This window comes from Macrobrachium rosenbergii, chromosome 50 (genome assembly GCF_040412425.1).
Source record: "Macrobrachium rosenbergii isolate ZJJX-2024 chromosome 50, ASM4041242v1, whole genome shotgun sequence".
NCBI classification, from domain to species: domain Eukaryota; kingdom Metazoa; phylum Arthropoda; class Malacostraca; order Decapoda; family Palaemonidae; genus Macrobrachium; species Macrobrachium rosenbergii.
Genome location: NC_089790.1, coordinates 7,098,226 through 7,117,500, shown reverse-complemented (window position 1 = coordinate 7,117,500; position 19,275 = coordinate 7,098,226). Strand labels below are relative to the sequence as shown.

Sequence of the window (19,275 nt, the reverse complement as noted above, 5' to 3'; positions counted from 1 at the left end):
TTTATTGTGCCCAAGATTACTTGCAGTTTTTCTGAGGTGGAAGTAGCTGTTTGTAAGGTCAAGAATCACGAGTTTTCCTGAGCTGAGGATAAATCTGGATAAAGTGAGAATTAACTAGAGTTCTCATGAACATGTTAGTTTTCATAGGGTAAAGATCGATTGTAATTACGCTGCACTCAAGATTGCTCTAGATAAGACCAAGATGTAATGTAATTTTACTGACCTCGACATACCTCTTGATAAGGTCATAACTGACTGAAAGCTTTCCTGAGCTCAAAATATCTGTTGATAAGGTCAAGAATGGCTAATATACCTGAGCTCGAGATAGCTTTAGTCAAGATAAATAATAATTGCAGTTTTCCAGAACTCATTGCAGATTTTAAGGTAGAGATTGACTGTAGCTTCCTGGAGCTCAAGATAGCAGTTGATAAGGTCAAGATAGCTCAAGATAGTTCTAGTTAGAGTTACTTTTACTCTACTTATGCCGACCAAAAGATAGTTCTTGATAAGGTCACAATTTTACTGGAATTTGTCTGAGCTCGAATCAAAATTGACTGCAATCAAGATAGCGTATGATAAGATCAAGATCGACTAATTTTATGTGAAATAGTTCAGGATAGTTCATGACAAGGCCGCGAACGACTAGTTTTCCTGAGCACAGGGTTGCCAAGGTCAAGATTTAAAAAAAATAAAGATAAAGATGCCCATAGGGAAGGTTACGTCAGGTTCGTTAACACTTCACTGCAGGTAATGTTTGATGCATGCTCATAGGGGCTATAGTGTCGTCAGTGTCCCTCATGTGGTGCACTGTAGGCATTACTAAAGGGTATTTGCAGCGTCCCTTCGGCCCGTAGCTGCATCCACTTTTTATCCTTTTACGTAACCTCCATGGCCGCCTCCTGCCCTCAGTCTAGCTGTCCAGCCTTACAACTAATACTTCTCAGTGCAGCTATGGGTTTTTTCCCCAGTTCGACCTTAAGATCCTTGTACTTCATCTTATTTATTATCTGGATCGCTTTACCTAGCTGTCCTACACCTCCAACTCCTCCTCTTCACTGTCTTAAGCGGTGAACTGCCGAAAGAGCCCCAGTGCTTGGCTTGACAGCCTAAATTTCATGAAATAAGTGAATAAAGTGTGATGCTTGGAGGTGGAAGCCCAGAATACCATCTTGAAATAGATTCTCGCAAGTGTCCAATTGCTCAAAATAACGTGCAACATATGAGTCGTTTTTTTTTTTAATTCTGTCACTGTACTTGTTATTCAAGTCGAATGTCACCTTTGGACATTGTTATGGACTGCAGAGATCAGTTGCTAATTTTATCAAGGAAATCAACATTTTCTGTAAAGTACCAAAAATAGAATGAACATTTTCTTTGAAGTAATATAAACAGAATCAGCATTTTCTGTAAAGAAGCAAAAACAGAATCAACATTTTTTGTAAAGTAGCACAAATAGAACCATCATTCTCTCTCTCTCTCTCTCTCTCTCTCTCTCTCTCTCTCTCTCTCTCTCTCTCTCTCTCTCTCTCTCTCTCTCTCAGAATACAACTGATTAGAATAATTTGTATAACAAGAGAGAAAACAACGGAATCACCATCATAGTCAGAACAGCTAAAAAAAAAAAAAAAACATTCAAGGGAGTTCATTTAAATGTTTTAACCACCTACCTACGCGTATTACCGTATTTTTAACAACGTTTTTCATAATTATTTTAAAATTGCCACCAAAATAATTATATGTATATATATTATATGCATATATATATTATATATATATTATATTATATATATATATTATATTATATATATAATTTTAAATCATTTGATTTCGTAGCCCTCATCTAACCTTGATAATTCGTCTTATCAGTCTAAGATTCTTGATAAGTTCTATTCTATGCACTGTCTTATCAATGAGTACCAGCCTCCTATCTGCTTATCCTGGCCCGTGTTCATTAATGCACCCAAGTGTTCGTGAAGAAATTAGCCATCTCGTATTTTTATGCTTCACCTGTGCCTGTCCCACACACACACACACACACACACACACACACACACACACACACACACGTTTCGCCCTTTCCAGAGAAGATCCCAATCTCAAAGAGCCGGTTATATCCGTGCGTACGTTCGTCACTGTTATAAGGGCCGGGACCATGGTCTAAGGGAAGAGTTAGTCCATTGCGCTGTTAGATCAGTGAGCAGCGTCAGGTGTAGTAGGTAACAGTGGTGAGAGAGTGTGCGTGTGTGTTGGTGCTGCTGCTCCTCCTAGGCCGAGGCTCCTCTGCAGCGCTCGCTTGTTTGGTTTTTGGGGAACTCGTTCGGTTAGCCCAAGGCTTCTTCCATACAACCGCCGCCATGGATGAAAAAGGTGAGTGCTGTTGATTGCCGGTGCTCCGCGCCAATTCCCTTTTTTTTTTTTTATGTATGGTACTAGGATCCGTTCCGCTTTCTCTCTCTCTCTCTCTCTCTCTCTCTCTCTCTCTCTCTCTCTCATTAATATTACCTCACTTAATTACCCTCTGTGCCATCAGTACAGGAGTAATTAGCAAGGCACAATTTAGCAATTACGGCGACGATTGCAGTTTACGCTGGATTATCGTAATGGGACGAACGTTTTTCATTATTAGGGCTCTTTATCTTTCTCTGTCATTAAGTCTCCTGGATTGTGACTAATGCTGTTAATGTGGATTTGAACATTAGCCGATAGGGTCCTGAGGTATCTGTAATCATTATTTCTTTCCTGTCCTGCGCTTGAAGGCTGTTAAAAGGGGTTGACATTTTTTAAGAATGTGATACGTTCTCTTGCAGTTGGCCCACTCCTCTATGTCATATATATATATATATATATATATATATATATATATATATATGTGTGTGTGTATATATATATATATATATATATATATATATATATATATATATATATATATATACACATACATACATACAATACTTCACACTTATAAATTTTTATCATGAGCTCCCATTTTCCACACGAGTTCAGATCACCTCGATTTGCACCGATCCTTCTTTCAACCTAAGCTGATCCTTTTGGCACTTTGTAACCTTTTATTTCTTAGCCTTTCAGCCCTCCTTTTCCGTATTCACTACACCGTTCATTTCAGCAGTTTCAGCAATAGCAATCGACGTCTGACCTTCACTTCCATAAAGGAGAATTGACTCGACAAACCCTTCAGTCATTCTAGCATTTATTCCCAAGATTGTGTATATATATGTATATATAATATATACTTGGTAATGTGGACTGTTTGTCCAAGAAAGCTCGTAACTTTTCTGAATAAATACTCCATCAGATACCATCCAGTTTGAATGAAGTCCTTTTAGTAATTCTACTAATGCACAGAACAATTGTGTATGTGATAAAGTTAATATATATATATATATATATATATATATATATATATATATATATATATATATATATATATATATATATATGTGTGTGTGTGTGTGTGTTTTGTGCGTTTGTGTATGTGTGTCTGTATCTGCTGTGTCTGTCTTTTAAACCAAACTAAGCACATTTTGAGTCAGAAAAACGTTTTTACTTTTGCCTTCTAAAATTAGCCTACCGCATTATCAGTAAATGATGATGTAATCTGAAAACAGCGGTGATCCATGACTTGTCATAACATCTTACATAAACTGTCAAAATGCTTCAAAGCTGAACAACATGTCGGTCCGTCTTTTCATGATCGTGCATATATATAGTCGCATCACCCTGTGTCGAATTGTTTTAGCCTCTTTGGAGTTCAGTGTGATGTTTTCCCGCGATTTTTTCTGTCTTGTTCAGACACGCCTTGAATTCATCTGTGCCCGTGTTCCTTGATTCCCCGGGCTCCTCCTATCGCTGTTCGTCCTTCCACTTCCATAACTTACTATTTTTCGACTGAGAGTTCATCCATTTTCGCTACATGTCCAAACCATATTATATTGTTCTTCATCTCTCACCACATGTCCAAGCCATGTTATCTTGTTATTTGTCCTCTCTCACCACGTGAAATCTAGATTTACCTTCCAATCCCTGGATGCCACTTCATGCACTGAGTGAGAATGCCTTACCTACATTCAATGTTGGGAGATTAAAATGAAATATTTAACCTCTGTAACAGTATATGTGTGTGCCACAGAAAGACATGCCCATTAAACATACCTTCGGATGAGGCTTGACTTTGTAACCCAAACCGGCTTCTGTGTGTGATAGGAAAAGATTCTTGAGCAAAATATTGCAGTTGGTTGTTGAGTCTCCTGATTTTGAGGTTCGAACTTGTTGGTCCACTGAAAGTGCCTTAGTTCCTGAATTTAATGAAATCAGTCACCTATGATATAGAGGGATCAGGTTGTAACTAGATTTGGGATATTGGGTAAACAGCGTGTGATTTTTGGTTTACTGATAGGATCTGCGTCGTCCAGAATTCAAAATTTGATATGTAAAAAAAAAAATGGTAATTACACTCTGTATAACAGTTTTTATCTTACGTTTGAGATAATACCTGCAGTCCTTGAATGCAAGGTCTAAGATTCTTGGATTGTTTTCAAGTATATCGTCTACAACGATTATGCAGAGAGGAAGAGGGCCTACCAATCACCAGTCATAACCACAGGAATTTGATAAGCTGCTGCAGAGTGCGAACCTACCTGATTTCTGCTCTTGTATATCGGGCGAACCAAATCTGTCTTTTCAGTGTCTTTGGAACAATTAGTAGAAAATACGGGGAGTCGGTTATACTGCATCTTGGCTAGTAAAAAGGGAAAGCTGGTTTGTCACATTTGTTAATCTGATAAAGGAGAAGATAAGGTTCGGGTGGTATGTGAACGTGATGAGTGGTATCATAAAAAACGTGCTTTTTATGAGAATGGCGCAGACGATGATAACATCGGGAGATTGAGGCGGTTCTCTCCTGAATGTTTTGATAAATTGCATAATCATGAATAAATACGAATCAAGGCAAAATGTAGTACTTGTGCTTGAGGGACGAAATGAAGATACGAGATAAAGAGATTATTATTATTATTATTACGAAGATAAACTCTGTTCATATGGAACAAGATCACAGGGGCCATTGACTTGAAATTCAAGCTTCTAAAGAATATGGTGTTCATTCGAAAGAAGTTACAGTAGATAACAGGAAATACAGAAAGAAGAGATCAGTTATTGCTGAGCGAGATGCTATAATTGCTGAACACAACGAAGGTGGAACTGATGAAAATTGCAGTGAAGAAGGGAAGAAGATGACTGCTCTTAATATTGAGAAGAAACTTAAGCCGACAATTTCAAAGAAAAGACATTGCTAGCAATAAGATCTACGATGGTTTCAAGTAACGTGTTGAGAAGAAAGGGAAGTATAAAATGCCTTTGAAGATATTCCAGTGATTGATGCGAGGTCTACCTCTGAAAGTAATGTTCAGTTATTCTGTTACAGACTGTAGAGATATCACAGCTTCTAGGATGCGTAACGTGGTGGTAAGTGCTGAAACAAAAATATTAGAAAACTTAAATAAAAAAAATTTATAGTGATTTGTAACGTTGATAGTGAGGAAGATGATGACGTGGTTGGTGCATTAACCGACAGAATTTTATCTACAGTCAATCCCTGAAGTAAATAAGAAGATAAGCTTTTTATTTGAGATACCTGCTGTAAGTCTGACTACCTATGTCATCCTAAAATGTCCCCCGGAAATTCTTAGGGCCATTCATGATAATGGGTATCATGTTACGTTACGGTCGAGTACTTATAACATGCGTGACAGGTATTCACTAGCCAGTTTCTGCTGTCAGAGGTAAGGACATATTGAGAGGGAGAGCTAGTTCACATGTGTTGATAGAGTCTGTGATAGCTTTGGTGGTAGTCATGCAGTAAAAGAATATTCAAATGAGATCAGGTGTATAAATTAAGTTCAAATGAGGTCAGGTGTATAAATTAAGTTCAGATGAAGTCTAGTGTATAAATTGTAGTTCAGATGAGGGCAAGTGTATGAATTGTAATCCAGATGAGGTCAAGTGTATAAATTGTAGTTCAAATGAGGTCAAGTGTATAAATTGTAGTTCAGATGAGGTCAGGTGTATAAATTGTAGTTCAAATGAGGTCAAGTGTATAAATTGTAGTTCAAATGAGGTCAAGTGTATAAATTGTAGTTCAAATGAGGTCAAGTGTATAAATTGTAGTTCAAATGAGGTCACGTGTATAAATTGTAGTTCAGATGAGGTCAGGTGTATCAATAGTAGTTCAGATGAGGCCAAGCGTATAAATTGTAGTTCAGATGAGGCCGAGTGTATAAACTGTAGTTCAGATGAGGCCAAGTGTATAAATCGTAGCTCAGATTAGGTCAAGTGTATGAACTGTACAAGACAGAAAAGTCAGGATACCGAACCTTTGGTGAATTCGAGAAACTGCAAAGCTGTGCATGCTGAAATTGGGAGAACAACACCAAGTACTGATCGTGATTACAGATATAAAAGTCTTGAAATGTGGCTTTGTAAATTTCCACTTAGACATGATACAACACTGCATCAGAGAGATGGTAAATGCTAAGTCTGATAAAAAGCTGTTGCTTAAACCTGGCTTAGTGATTTTGATACTGCTAAGATAGCTGAAATGACCCCCTCTTACTTTTATATTCCGAGAGAGTTGAGGTTGGGAGAAAGAGTTGAACTTTCGTTCTCGTCAGCTGTTCTCATCTTCCACTCGATCGGTAACAGAACACTGGCAATGAGAGGCGATAAATGATGTGATTTCGATATGGATATTCTTTGTCATCGTGAGGTCTTAGAAAGAACGGCTGACTGCGACGATTATCTTCTAGCTCTCTGGACTTTCAACTAGAAACTATACTTGTCAGGTGTCGTGATTTGTCAAGTTACACGAAATAAGCAGTTTGAATCGGTGAATGTCGTTGCAGCAAGAGTGACTGTCCAGCATAACGCATTCGGCTAAGAAACCTAGACAATACAACAGTGAATATTGCTGGAACATTTTCCCCCCGCCCTCGGGGCATATTGCCGTATTTCTAGTATCCGCGTCTTCATACTTCAGTTGGAAAACTTCGAAAAAGCCTTGTGTGTAGTATGTTTCTATTTAGTTTTACACTAACATTGAAATTATGAGGGTTTGACTCTCGTTCTCCGGTAATTTCCGATCTAGTAGTTCAGGTAGTTTTTTTTCAGTGAGCTGTGAAGATTAGATTACGGTAATGTAATTGTGATAACAGTTTTTACCGATATTTTTATTGTTTTCTCATTTTTATCACAGTAATAAAATTAGCAGATACGAACAGATAAAATTAGCAGATACGAACAGATAGTCGAGAGGTGACCAGAACAAATGCGTATATAATAACTTGCGCGTCACAAACGAACACGAGATAGATATTGAAAGTATTATAATAACTAATAAAAGAAGCGTTTGAAAATTGGCCACTCTTTAGGGAAAGTATTGAACACCCAATGTATTGATGTTTAAACGAATTGTTAAATGGATACTCAAAATTACCATATTACATATTTGCATAAATAAAAATCTCTATTAATTGACTTTGGAAATAATGGTCAAAATCCTCGTAGGGGATTAGTGCCGTCAGTGCATCTCATGCGGTGCACTGTAGGCATTACTTAAGATTCTTTTGAGCGTCCCTTCGGCCCGTAGGTGCAACCCTTTCATTAATTTTACTGTAACTCCGTTCATATTTTCTGTCTTCCACCTTGCTGTCCACCCTCTCCTAACAATTGATTCATAGTGCAACTGCGAGGTTTTCCTCGTGTTACACCTTTCAAACCTTTTTACTGTCAGTTTCCATTTATCGCTGAATGACCTCATAGGTCCCAGCGGTTGGGCTTTGGTCTAAATTCTATGCAGTCTAACATATCAAAATAATAAACAGTAATACTAAAAAATTTTGCTGTCCGTGATTCCGAAAAATTTTGCTGTCCGTGATTCCGAAAAATTTTGCTGTCCGTGATTCCGAAAAATTTTGCTGTCCGTGATTCCGAAAAATATTGCTGTCCGTGATTCCGAAAAATATTGCTGTCCGTGATTCAGAAAAATTTTGCTGTCCGTGATTTCGAAAAATTTTGCTGTCCGTGATTCCGAAAAATTTTGCTGTCCGTGATTCCGAACCTGTTGCTGGCGAATACTTCTGTGCTCTACCCCAGGGCAGTTTTGTTTCACACTGCTTAAAGTCTTTACTCGCTAGTACCAACTCTGCAAGCTTTAAGTCTGACAAAGAGATAATGCTCGCTGTTTAAGAGGAGGTTTGGTGATTATAAATGCATAGTCAGCCACTGATGCTCGTATTTCATTGCTATTAGTTTTAGTCATGATTTTGATATATTTTGTTTACATTGCAGCAAAGTAATGAGCGAACGCTGCGTAGGCCTAACCTTTCTTAGTTAGCTTAAATGTATTATTCGTATTTTTCCCTGGGCAGTCCAGATTTTGGACTGTTAACACCTAAGGGAACACATACTTTTACCCAAAAAAATAGTTTTTTTAATAAGATTTTTAGATTATGCCTCTTGGCTATAATGTTTTAATTTTTATTTGTTATTTTGGGGAAAGTTGTGAGATATAGTGCCATGAAAAAAAATCTTGTGGTTAGGTCTGGAATTTTTCGGACATGTTACCTGTTTTGGGTTTTATGGTTTGTGTTTGTGTATATGAGAGAGGGAGAGAGAGAATGATGTTACTACCATCAGCTGTTTGCTCATATCGTTGGTTCTCACTCAATTCTTATTATTAACTGCAGCTGTCTATGTAGCAACAAATTTTATTTTGATTTATATTTATTATATTATTTTAAGAGGTAAACATCCACACTGCACAGAACGGAACTTTAAATATGGCGTACGAGAATTGAAATCAAACTATTGTGACATCATTCAGTCGTATCGTGATTGGCTTGTTATCGTGACGTCATTCATTACTGTTAAGCAACCAGTCCATTAGAATTAAGTAACCAGTTGCCATACCATTATTGATACAATGGGTTAGAGTGATATGATTGATTGATGTAAAAATTCCTCTGCTCATATCTTCGATGCGTGATCAGCATCAGCGTGGGTAGGGAGAGGGAGAGGGAGAGGAAGTGGGAGGGGGAGGGGGAGGGAGGAGGGGAATGAATAGAGGAAGAGGATTGAGGATGGGATGGGGGATTTGCAAAGTAGAACTTTTTTAAAGAATTTTAGTACGCATTGGAGTTATGAAATAGGTGCAGAGAATTCCGCTTAATGGCGAGATTTTTGAGTTCTGAAAAGAGCAAAGGTTGTCTACTTTTCATCACGCTTGTGAATTTCGCTTTAAATTTTACGCTCTTGCGCTTTTGAGACTTCTAAGCAACTGGGAATAGCAGGTTAATAATGCGACAACTGGCTCTGTATCTGTAGATGGTTAGCCCAAGCAGCCTTCTTCACAAAGGCTAACTGTCTTTGTTTATGTAATCTCTCCTGTACTCTTGAAAAAGAAAGTGAAGGATGAAATAACTACCTTTCTCCAAACATACAGGTTGGGAAAAGCTGGAAAAGCTCTAAAACAATAATATCAATGTTTAAAATTTAACTTTAAAAAAGGTTGGTTAAGATCCTGTTCCATAAAAAAAAGTTGGTTAAGATCCTGTTCCATAAAAAAAAGTTGGTTAAGATCCTGATCCATCATTTTTATTGTTAGGATACAACTGAGTAAGACCCTGATCCGTCGTTGTTATTGTTAGAATACAACTGAGTAAGATCCTGATCCATCATTGTTATTGTCAGAACACAACTGAATAAGATCCTGATCCATCGTTGTTATTGTCAGAACACAGCTGAGTAAGATCCTGATCCATCGTTGTTATTGTCAGGATACAACTGAATAAGATCCTGATCCATCGTTGTTATTGCCAGAACACAACTGAGTAAGATCCTGATCCATCGTTGTTATTGTCAGGATACAACTGAGTAAGATCCTGATCCATCGTTGTTATTGCCAGAACACAACTGAGTAAGATCCTGATCCATCGTTGTTATTGTCAGGATACAACTGAGTAAGATCCTGATCCATCGTTGTTATTGCCAGAACACAACTGAGTAAGATCCTGATCCATCGTTGTTATTGCCAGAACACAACTGAGTAAGATCCTGATCCATCGTTGTTATTGTCAGGATACAACTGAGTAAGATCCTGATCCATCGTTGTTATTGCCAGAACACAACTGAGTAAGATCCTGATCCATCGTTGTTATTGCCAGAACACAACTGAGTAAGATCCTGATCCATCGTTGTTATTGTCAGGATACAACTGAGTAAGATCCTGATCCATCGTTGTTATTGCCAGAACACAACTGAGTAAGATCCTGATCCATCGTTGTTATTGCCAGAACACAACTGGTAAGATCCTGATCCATCGTTGTTATTGTGCCAGAACACAACTGAGTAAGATCCTGATCCATTGTTGTTATTGTCAGGATACAACTGAGTAAGATCCTGATCCATCGTTGTTATTGCCAGAACACAACTGAGTAAGATCCTGATCCATCGTTGTTATTGCCAGAACACAACTGAGTAAGATCCTGATCCATCGTTGTTATTGCCAGAACACAACTGAGTAAGATCCTGATCCATCGTTGTTATTGCCAGAACACAACTGAGTAAGATCCTGATCCATCGTTGTTATTGTCAGGATACAACTGAGTAAGATCGTGATCCATCGTTGTTATTGCCAGAACACAACTGAGTAAGATCCTGATCCATCATTGTTATTGCCAGAACACAACTGAGTAAGATCCTGATCCATTGTTGTTATTGCCAGAACACAGCTGAGTAAGATCCTGATCCATTGTTGTTATTGCCAGAACACAACTGAGTAAGATCCTGATCCATCGTTGTTATTGTCAGGATACAACTGAGTAAGATCCTGATCCATCGTTGTTATTGCCAGAACACAACTGAGTAAGATCCTGATCCATCGTAGTTATTGTCAGAACACAACTAAGTAAGATCCTGATCCACCGTTGTTATTGTCAGGATACAACTGAGTAAGATCCTGATCCATCGTTGCTATTGCCAGAACACAACTGAGTAAGATCCTGATCCATCGTAGTTATTGTCAGAACACAACTAAGTAAGATCCTGATCCACCGTTGTTATTGTCAGGATACAACTGAGTAAGATCCTGATCCACCGTTGTTGTCAGGATACAACTGAGTAAGATCCTGATCCATCGTTGCTATTGCCAGAACACAACTGAGTAAGATCTTGATCCATCGTAGTTATTGTCAGAACACAACTAAGTAAGATCCTGATCCACCGTTGTTATTGTCAGGATACAACTGAGTAAGATCCTGATCCATCGTTATTGTCAGAACACAACTGAGGTAAGATCCTGATCCACCGTTGTTGTCAGGATACAACTGAGTAAGATCCTGATCCATCGTTGTTATTGCCAGGACACAACTGAGTAAGATCCTGATCCATCATTGTTATTGTCAGGATACAACTGAGTAAGATCCTGATCCATCGTTGCTATTGCCAGAACACAACTGAGTAAGATCCTGATCCATCGTAGTTATTGTCAGAACACAACTAAGTAAGATCCTGATCCACCGTTGTTATTGTCAGGATACAACTGAGTAAGATCCTGATCCATCGTTATTGTCAGAACACAACTGAGTAAGATCCTGATCCACCGTTGTTGTCAGGATACAACTGAGTAAGATCCTGATCCATCGTTGTTATTGCCAGGACACAACTGAGTAAGATCCTGATCCATCATTGTTATTGTCAGGATACAACTGAGTAAGATCCTGATCCATCGTTGTTATTGCCAGAACACAACTGAGTAAGATCCTGATCCATCGTTGTTATTGCCAGAACACAGCTGAGTAAGATCCTGATCCATCGTTGTTATTGCCAGAACACAACTGAGTAAGATCCTGATCCATTGTTGTTATTGTCAGGATACAACTGAGTAAGATCCTGATCCATCGTTGTTATTGCCAGAACACAACTGAGTAAGATCCTGATCCATCGTTGCTATTGCCAGAACACAACTGAGTAAGATCCTGATCCATCGTTGTTATTGTCAGGATACAACTGAGTAAGATCCTGATCCATCGTTGTTATTGCCAGAACACAACTGAGTAAGATCCTGATCCATCGTAGTTATTGTCAGAACACAACTGAGTAAGATCCTGATCCACCGTTGTTATTGTCAGGATACAACTGAGTAAGATCCTGATCCATCGTTGTTATTGTCAGAATACAACTGAGTAAGATCCTGATCCATCGTTGTTATTGCCAGAACACAACTGAGTAAGATCCTGATCCATCGTTGTTGTTGTCAGAATACAACTGAGTAAGATCCTGATCCATTGTTATTGTTAGAATACAACCGAGCAATGTGTGTAAGCAGCATAATTTATCTAAAAGTATAGTGAATGTAACATTTTAGAGTTAGTTAACAAATTCACATGTGGGTATACACAAGTGTGTTTGCAACTACAACAACTGGAGCTTCCATGTAATTTTCAACATGCCTCTTGCCTGCATCTTGAACCATAGAAAAGTTTGAGGTGTAGTGTTATGCCAAAGAAAACTTTGGGGGACAACCTTGGCTTTCTCGTCCATGTTTTGAAAGCGTGGTAAATGTTAGTAGCTTCCTAATAAATGTAAAAGCTGTACAAGATTGTGGACCTAATAAATGTGAAAGTTGTACAAGATTGTGGACCTAATAAATGTAGGCGTTAGTGCCGTCAGTGCACCTCATGCGGTGGCATTACTTGAGGTTCTTTGCAGCGTGCCTTCGGCCCCTAGAAGCAACCCCTTTCGTTCCTTTTACTGTACCTCCTTTCATATTCTCTTTCTTCCGTCTTGCTTTCTACCCTCTCCTAACAGGTGATTCATAGTGCAACTGCGAGGTTTTCCTCCCGTTACACCTTTCAAACCTTTTACTGTCAATTTCCGTTTCAGTGCTGAATGACCTCATAGGTCCCAGTGCTTGGCCTTTGGCCAAAATTCTACATTCAGTTCAATTCATTCGAAAGGCATCGCACGTAACATTTCATCCGGGAAATCATGATTACTTTCCTAAAACAGTTGACGGAGGCCCACGTGCGCCGTGCGGAGTGGAAGAATAGTATTTCTGCATTCATAGATGCTCCTCCCTTTCCTATTATGGGTCTATAGTGGAGGCCTCACTTAGCCTCTGTACCAGTGGTTCTCCATCTCTTTTTAGTGATGGCACCCTAACTAATGTAATCATTACCTTAGCACCCCCCTTCTTCACCATCCCACCATATCGCATGAATTAACTTCTTATTTAATAAACAAAATTATTATCCTTACCCAAATCAAAATACGCATACCGTACATGCAGAAATATACTGTACAAACAAAGAGTACATCAGAAGAATTAGATAAACGTAATTAGAGTGGACACACTGAAGAAGACTTCTACAAACTTTTTTTTTTTATACAAATGTTCATTGAGATGATCTAGCCAAGGCAAAATTCATGGCAATCTTGCGGCACCCCTAGGCAGTGTCTGTGTCACCCAGTTTGAGAATCACTGCTCTATACCTTTGCTCCGGTTTCTGATGTGCTTTGGGGATCGGAAGGGAACATCGAACTTGCAGTTAAATGGAAGGAAAAGTAGGAAAGTTGGGAGTTTAATTTTATGTTCCCATTTGTATAATTTATTTTGTACTGAAACGGCCACAGTAGAATTCTGTTTCTACAAGTTTCCTCTTGTTAAAAAAAATTGGCAGTAGGTATCGTCTTTCCAGTTTGAGACTTAAGAGTTATGTTACCAACGGATGAGAGACGGTCACGTGCATACATAAAAATGTATAAATTATGTATGTATATATATATATATATATATATATATATATATATATATATATATATATATATATATATATATATATATATAATATGATCTATGTATGTATGTATTAGTAAAGTTCGACATTCGTCATCAGCACTGTTTACAGTAACATTACCAAAATTTGGGGGATACGTCCACCCTTAATGTGACAATCTGACTTAATTGCGTTCCATTATCCTTCGTACAGCCGTATGGTGATTAGGTTCACGCATAGAGGATAGGATTAACAAAGGATTTGCATAATGAAAATTAGCTTCTCTGGCCTGGAGGCGATGTCATGTTACTATTGGGTGTTCCTTGATGTTTTATAAGTTTCTTTAAACGTGGTTTATAATATATTATATATATATATATATATATATATATATATATATATATATATATATATATATATATAGATTTTGTTTTCTTTAATTACTAATTATTTAACTGAAATTTCATAAAAAAAATGCTCTCTTTGACACTTATTAGATTTGTTGAATAAGCCGGTACTACCTTCATTTTTTCCTGGTTTATACATTAGTAAAATCAGTGTTGGAATTCAGACGATAATTGCATCCCTCAAACACCTTTCTTTATTTTTATTTCATCATGTCCCTCTAAGGTGTAATTTTTCGTGGTTCCTGTCAATCACGTGTGCATGTTCATTCTGTGGGTCCTTGACGGATTATTCCAAGTACTCCTTTATTCTTTAAGGGTCAGCTATAGGCCGTTATTTGTCAAAACTTGACGAATACAGCACAATACACTTCATCCCTTGTTTTTCTCACAATTTTTGACTTTCGGGGGCTTCGTACAGTCTGCGACTGCGAACCATTTTAGCCTGGCGTGCTTGTCAACATTTTGTTTTTAATCCTGATAGTGAGGTGCCCTGTCCTTGCATGCATTTAATTTTAGGTACATTTTGTAAAGACCACCTGTTCTATAAATTAATAAAACTGGAACTTCAGTAATAAATGTAACTTGAAATTTCAAAACTATACTTACGAAACTGAGGAATCAAAGTGGAAGGCAAAAAATCACCTAAAGTTACCTTATGTTTCATAAACTGAAGTATTTTGAAGAAACAATTTGTTAGAATCCTGAACGTGACACAGCTGCTTAAGGAAATTCTGAGAGGCGTGACGGAGACGTTTTCTAGTGGATGAACCCCTTTCATTCCTTTTACTGTACCTCCATTCATATTATGTTTCTTCCCTCTTGCTGTCCACCCTGTCCTAACGATTATTTCATAGTGCAGCTGCGAGGTATTCCTCCTGTTACACCTGTCAAACCTACCTACTCTCAGTTTCCTTTCCAGCGCTGAATGACCTCATAGGTCTCAGTGCTAGGCCTTTGGCCTATACTCTATATTCCATTCCATTCGTTTCTACTAGATGTGTACTGTTCAGATACTGTAGAGATGATAATGATATATATCGAATATATTGATGAAGGAGAATTTAAGGATCTGGGAATAGATGCGGTGAGCCGTTAAATTCAAGAGCTCTGGAAAGGCGAATGTTAAAATTTCAGTGAAGTCTTGATAGGAGAGAAAAATTCAATAAACTTGGAACCTGATTCAGAAGAAACTGAGCGTGAACATATAGAGTGAATTGTAAATAAATACTGAGACCGTGGAACTGCATTTACGAAAGTTTTAGTGCGCTTAAAATTCCTGGTAAAGCATTTCAGGCCATTTTGTCATCAACGTTTGTGCAAAATTTCCCTCAGCACTAGATCTCATATACAAACGGGCGCGAGAAGCAGACAGGGTGACGATTTGGGGTGAATCCTGCGTAGAATGTGAATGTACAAGATAATTGCTTCGTAGAATTTAATTACAGAGTTATATAAATATACAGGCCCAGTTGCTTCCTTGAAAGTAATTACAGAGTTATAGGAAGAAATTGGCTTGTACATTTATATGTTGAGCAGGAAATACCCAGGTAGTTACTCATTTTTTGCTTCTCTTGTTTTTCCATGATTTGCTGCCGAGAACAATTATTCTCCACAAGATTAAATTGGTGAGGAAATGGTTAAGAAGCTCTACCGAGAATTTTAAGAGCACCAGAACTTAGGAAATACACTAACACTCTGGACGTTTATTTACACTATCATACATGTATATTCGAACAAATGTGATTATGTACATACATATTTTTAGTTATGAAATTCTTTTTAAACTTATTTGTTTTTAGTTTTCTATTTAAATTTATCACGGCGTCGATAACCTAGATGTTGTGACGCCAGTTTTAGTAGCATAATCGGTCAATTCAAGCTCAATTTCTTCTTAGAGTTTAAGAGTAATGAATATTGATTTGTTTCCCAGTAAGATTTCATTGAAAGTCGCCCATCCGCCTTTCTAGAGCCATTGATGAAAACCACTCAAGAAGCATCTCATTTCAGAGCCTTAAAATTTCCTTCATCAAGATATTTTATAAAAATCTTCTTCATCTCTCGAGTCTCTGAATTCCTCACGTCTCGATGAAAACCGCTCGGTCACGCCTCTTCGAATTTCATTAAACAGTTTGGATTTCGTTCAAGATTGTAACAATTGATTTCTTCGAAACGTTTATCCTTTAAGAAGTGCTGGAAACGTTGACTTTGCAAATCACGTTGAGGTTTGCCGAGCTGACTCGTAAAACTCTCGACACAACAAGTGTTTTCCCAAAACCTTGCAGGCAAAGTCTTTCAGTAGAGGAAAATCCACTTAAGGCTTCAGTAAACCATCTAAGTACTTGGCCGTGACTCAGCCATATAAGCTCAATTAAAGGTGAATTGAATTGTACTTTATGCAAAGTCTTGGTAGCTGTCAGATTAGCCAATCTTTGTCGCAACTCTCATAATATCCTCAACGCCTTGGTAGTTGTCAGATTAGATAATCTCTGTCACAACTCTCATCATATCGTGAACGCCTTGGTAGCCGTCAGATTAGGTGATCTTTGTCACAACTCTCATCATATCCTGAACGCCTTGGTAGCTGTCAGATTAGCCAATCTTTGTCACAACTCTCATCATATCCTGAACACCTTGGTAGCTGACAATTAGCCAATCTTTGTCACACTTTCATCATATCCTGAACGCCGTGGTAGCTGTCATATTAGCTAATCTTTGTCACAACTCTCATCATATCCTGAGCGCCTTGGTAGCTGTCAGATTAGCCAATCTTTGTCACAACTCTCATCATATCCTGAACGCCTTAGTAGCTGTCAGATTAGCCAGTCTTTGTCACACGCTCATCATACCTGAACACCTTGGTAGCTGACAGATTAGCCAGTCTTTGTCACACACTCATCATATCGTGAACGCCTTGGTAGCTGACAGATTAGCCAATCTTTGTCACACTCTCATCATAACCTGAACGCCTTGGTAGCTGTCAGGTTAGCCAATCTTTGTCACACTCTCATCTTATCGTGAACGCCTTGGTAGCTGACAGATTAGCCAATCTTTGTCACACACTCATCATAACCTGAACGCCTTGGTAGCTGTCAGGTTAGCCAATCTTTGTCACACTCTCATCTTATCGTGAACGCCTTGGTAGCTGACAGATTAGCCAATCCTTGTAACAACTCTCATCATATCCTGAACGCCTAGGTAGTTGTCAGATTAGCTAATCTTTGTCACGGCTCTCATCATATCCTTAACGCCTTGGTAGCTGTCAGATTAGCTGATCTTTGTCACAGTTCTCATCATATCCTGAACGCCTTGGTAGCTGTCAGATTAGCTGATCTTTGTCACAGTTCTCATCATATCCTGAACGCCTTGGGAGCTGTCAGATTAGCCGATCTTTGTCACACTTCTCATCATATCCTGAACTCCTTGGTAGCTGTCAGATTAGCTGATCTTTGTCACACTTCTCATCATATCCTGAACGCCTTGGTAGCTGTCAGATTAGCCGATCTTTGTCACAACTCTCATCATATCCTGAACGCCTAGGTTGCTGTCAGATTAGCTAATCTTTGTCGCCATCATATCCTGAACGCCTAGGTAGCTGTCAGATTAGATAATCTTTGTCACAACTCGCATCATATCCTGAACGCCCTGGTAGCTGTCAGATTAGCTAATATCTGTCACAACTCTCATAATATCCTCAACGCCTTGGTAGTTGTCAGATTAGATAATCTCTGTCACAACTCTCATCATATCGTGAACGCCTTGGTAGCCGTCAGATTAGGTGATCTTTGTCACAACTCTCATCATATCCTGAACGCCTTGGTAGCTGTCAGATTAGCCAATCTTTGTCACAACTCTCATCATATCCTGAACACCTTGGTAGCTGACAATTAGCCAATCTTTGTCACACTTTCATCATATCCTGAACGCCGTGGTAGTTGTCATATTAGCTAATCTTTGTCACAACTCTCATCATATCCTGAGCGCCTTGGTAGCTGTCAGATTAGCCAATCTTTGTCACAACTCTCATCATATCCTGAACGCCTTAGTAGCTGTCAGATTAGCCAGTCTTTGTCACACTCTCATCATATCCTAAACGCCTTGGTAGCTGACAGATTAGTCAATCTTTGTCACACTCTCATCATACCTGAACGCCTTGGTAGCTGATAGATTAGCCAATCTTTGTTGCATTCTCATCATACCTGAACGCCTTGGTAGCTGACAGATTAGCCAATCTTTGTCACAACTGTCATCATATCCTGAACGCCTTGGCAGCTGTCAGGTTAGCCAATCTTTGTCACACGCTCATCATACCTGAACACCTTGGTAGCTGACAGATTAGCCAGTCTTTGTCACACACTCATCATATCGTGAACGCCTTGGTAGCTGACAGATTAGCCAATCTTTGTCACACTCTCATCATAACCTGAACGCCTTGGTAGCTGTCAGGTTAGCCAATCTTTGTCACACTCTCATCTTATCGTGAACGCCTTGGTAGCTGACAGATTAGCCAATCTTTGTCACACACTCATCATAACCTGAACGCCTTGGTAGCTGTCAGGTTAGCCAATCTTTGTCACACTCTCATCTTATCGTGAACGCCTTGGTAGCTGACAGATTAGCCAATCCTTGTAACAACTCTCATCATATCCTGAACGCCTAGGTAGTTGTCAGATTAGCTAATCTTTGTCACGGCTCTCATCATATCCTTAACGCCTTGGTAGCTGTCAGATTAGCTGATCTTTGTCACAGTTCTCATCATATCCTGAACGCCTTGGTAGCTGTCAGATTAGCTGATCTTTGTCACAGTTCTCATCATATCCTGAACGCCTTGGGAGCTGTCAGATTAGCCGATCTTTGTCACACTTCTCATCATATCCTGAACTCCTTGGTAGCTGTCAGATTAGCTGATCTTTGTCACACTTCTCATCATATCCTGAACGCCTTGGTAGCTGTCAGATTAGCCGATCTTTGTCACAACTCTCATCATATCCTGAACGCCTAGGTTGCTGTCAGATTAGCTAATC

The 19,275-nt window shown here is 38.7% G+C and overlaps 1 protein-coding gene across 15 annotated transcripts in view; it reads left to right on the top strand.

The window, feature by feature from the left end:
* Positions 1–19,275, top strand: part of LOC136832565 (sodium-independent sulfate anion transporter-like) — a 132,154-nt gene that overhangs the window by 18,911 nt on the left and 93,968 nt on the right. The window contains exon 1 of one of the 15 annotated variants that reach the window (XM_067093606.1): positions 2,006–2,367. The exons of 11 other annotated variants lie outside the window; for them this stretch is intronic. In XM_067093606.1, coding sequence (XP_066949707.1) covers positions 2,355–2,367 — 13 coding nt within the window. In that variant the 5' untranslated portion in view covers positions 2,006–2,354. Of the gene's footprint in view, positions 1–2,005; positions 2,368–19,275 lie in introns of those variants that run through there. 3 more of the 15 variants (XM_067093581.1, XM_067093580.1, XM_067093609.1) reach the window with 3 other exon arrangements.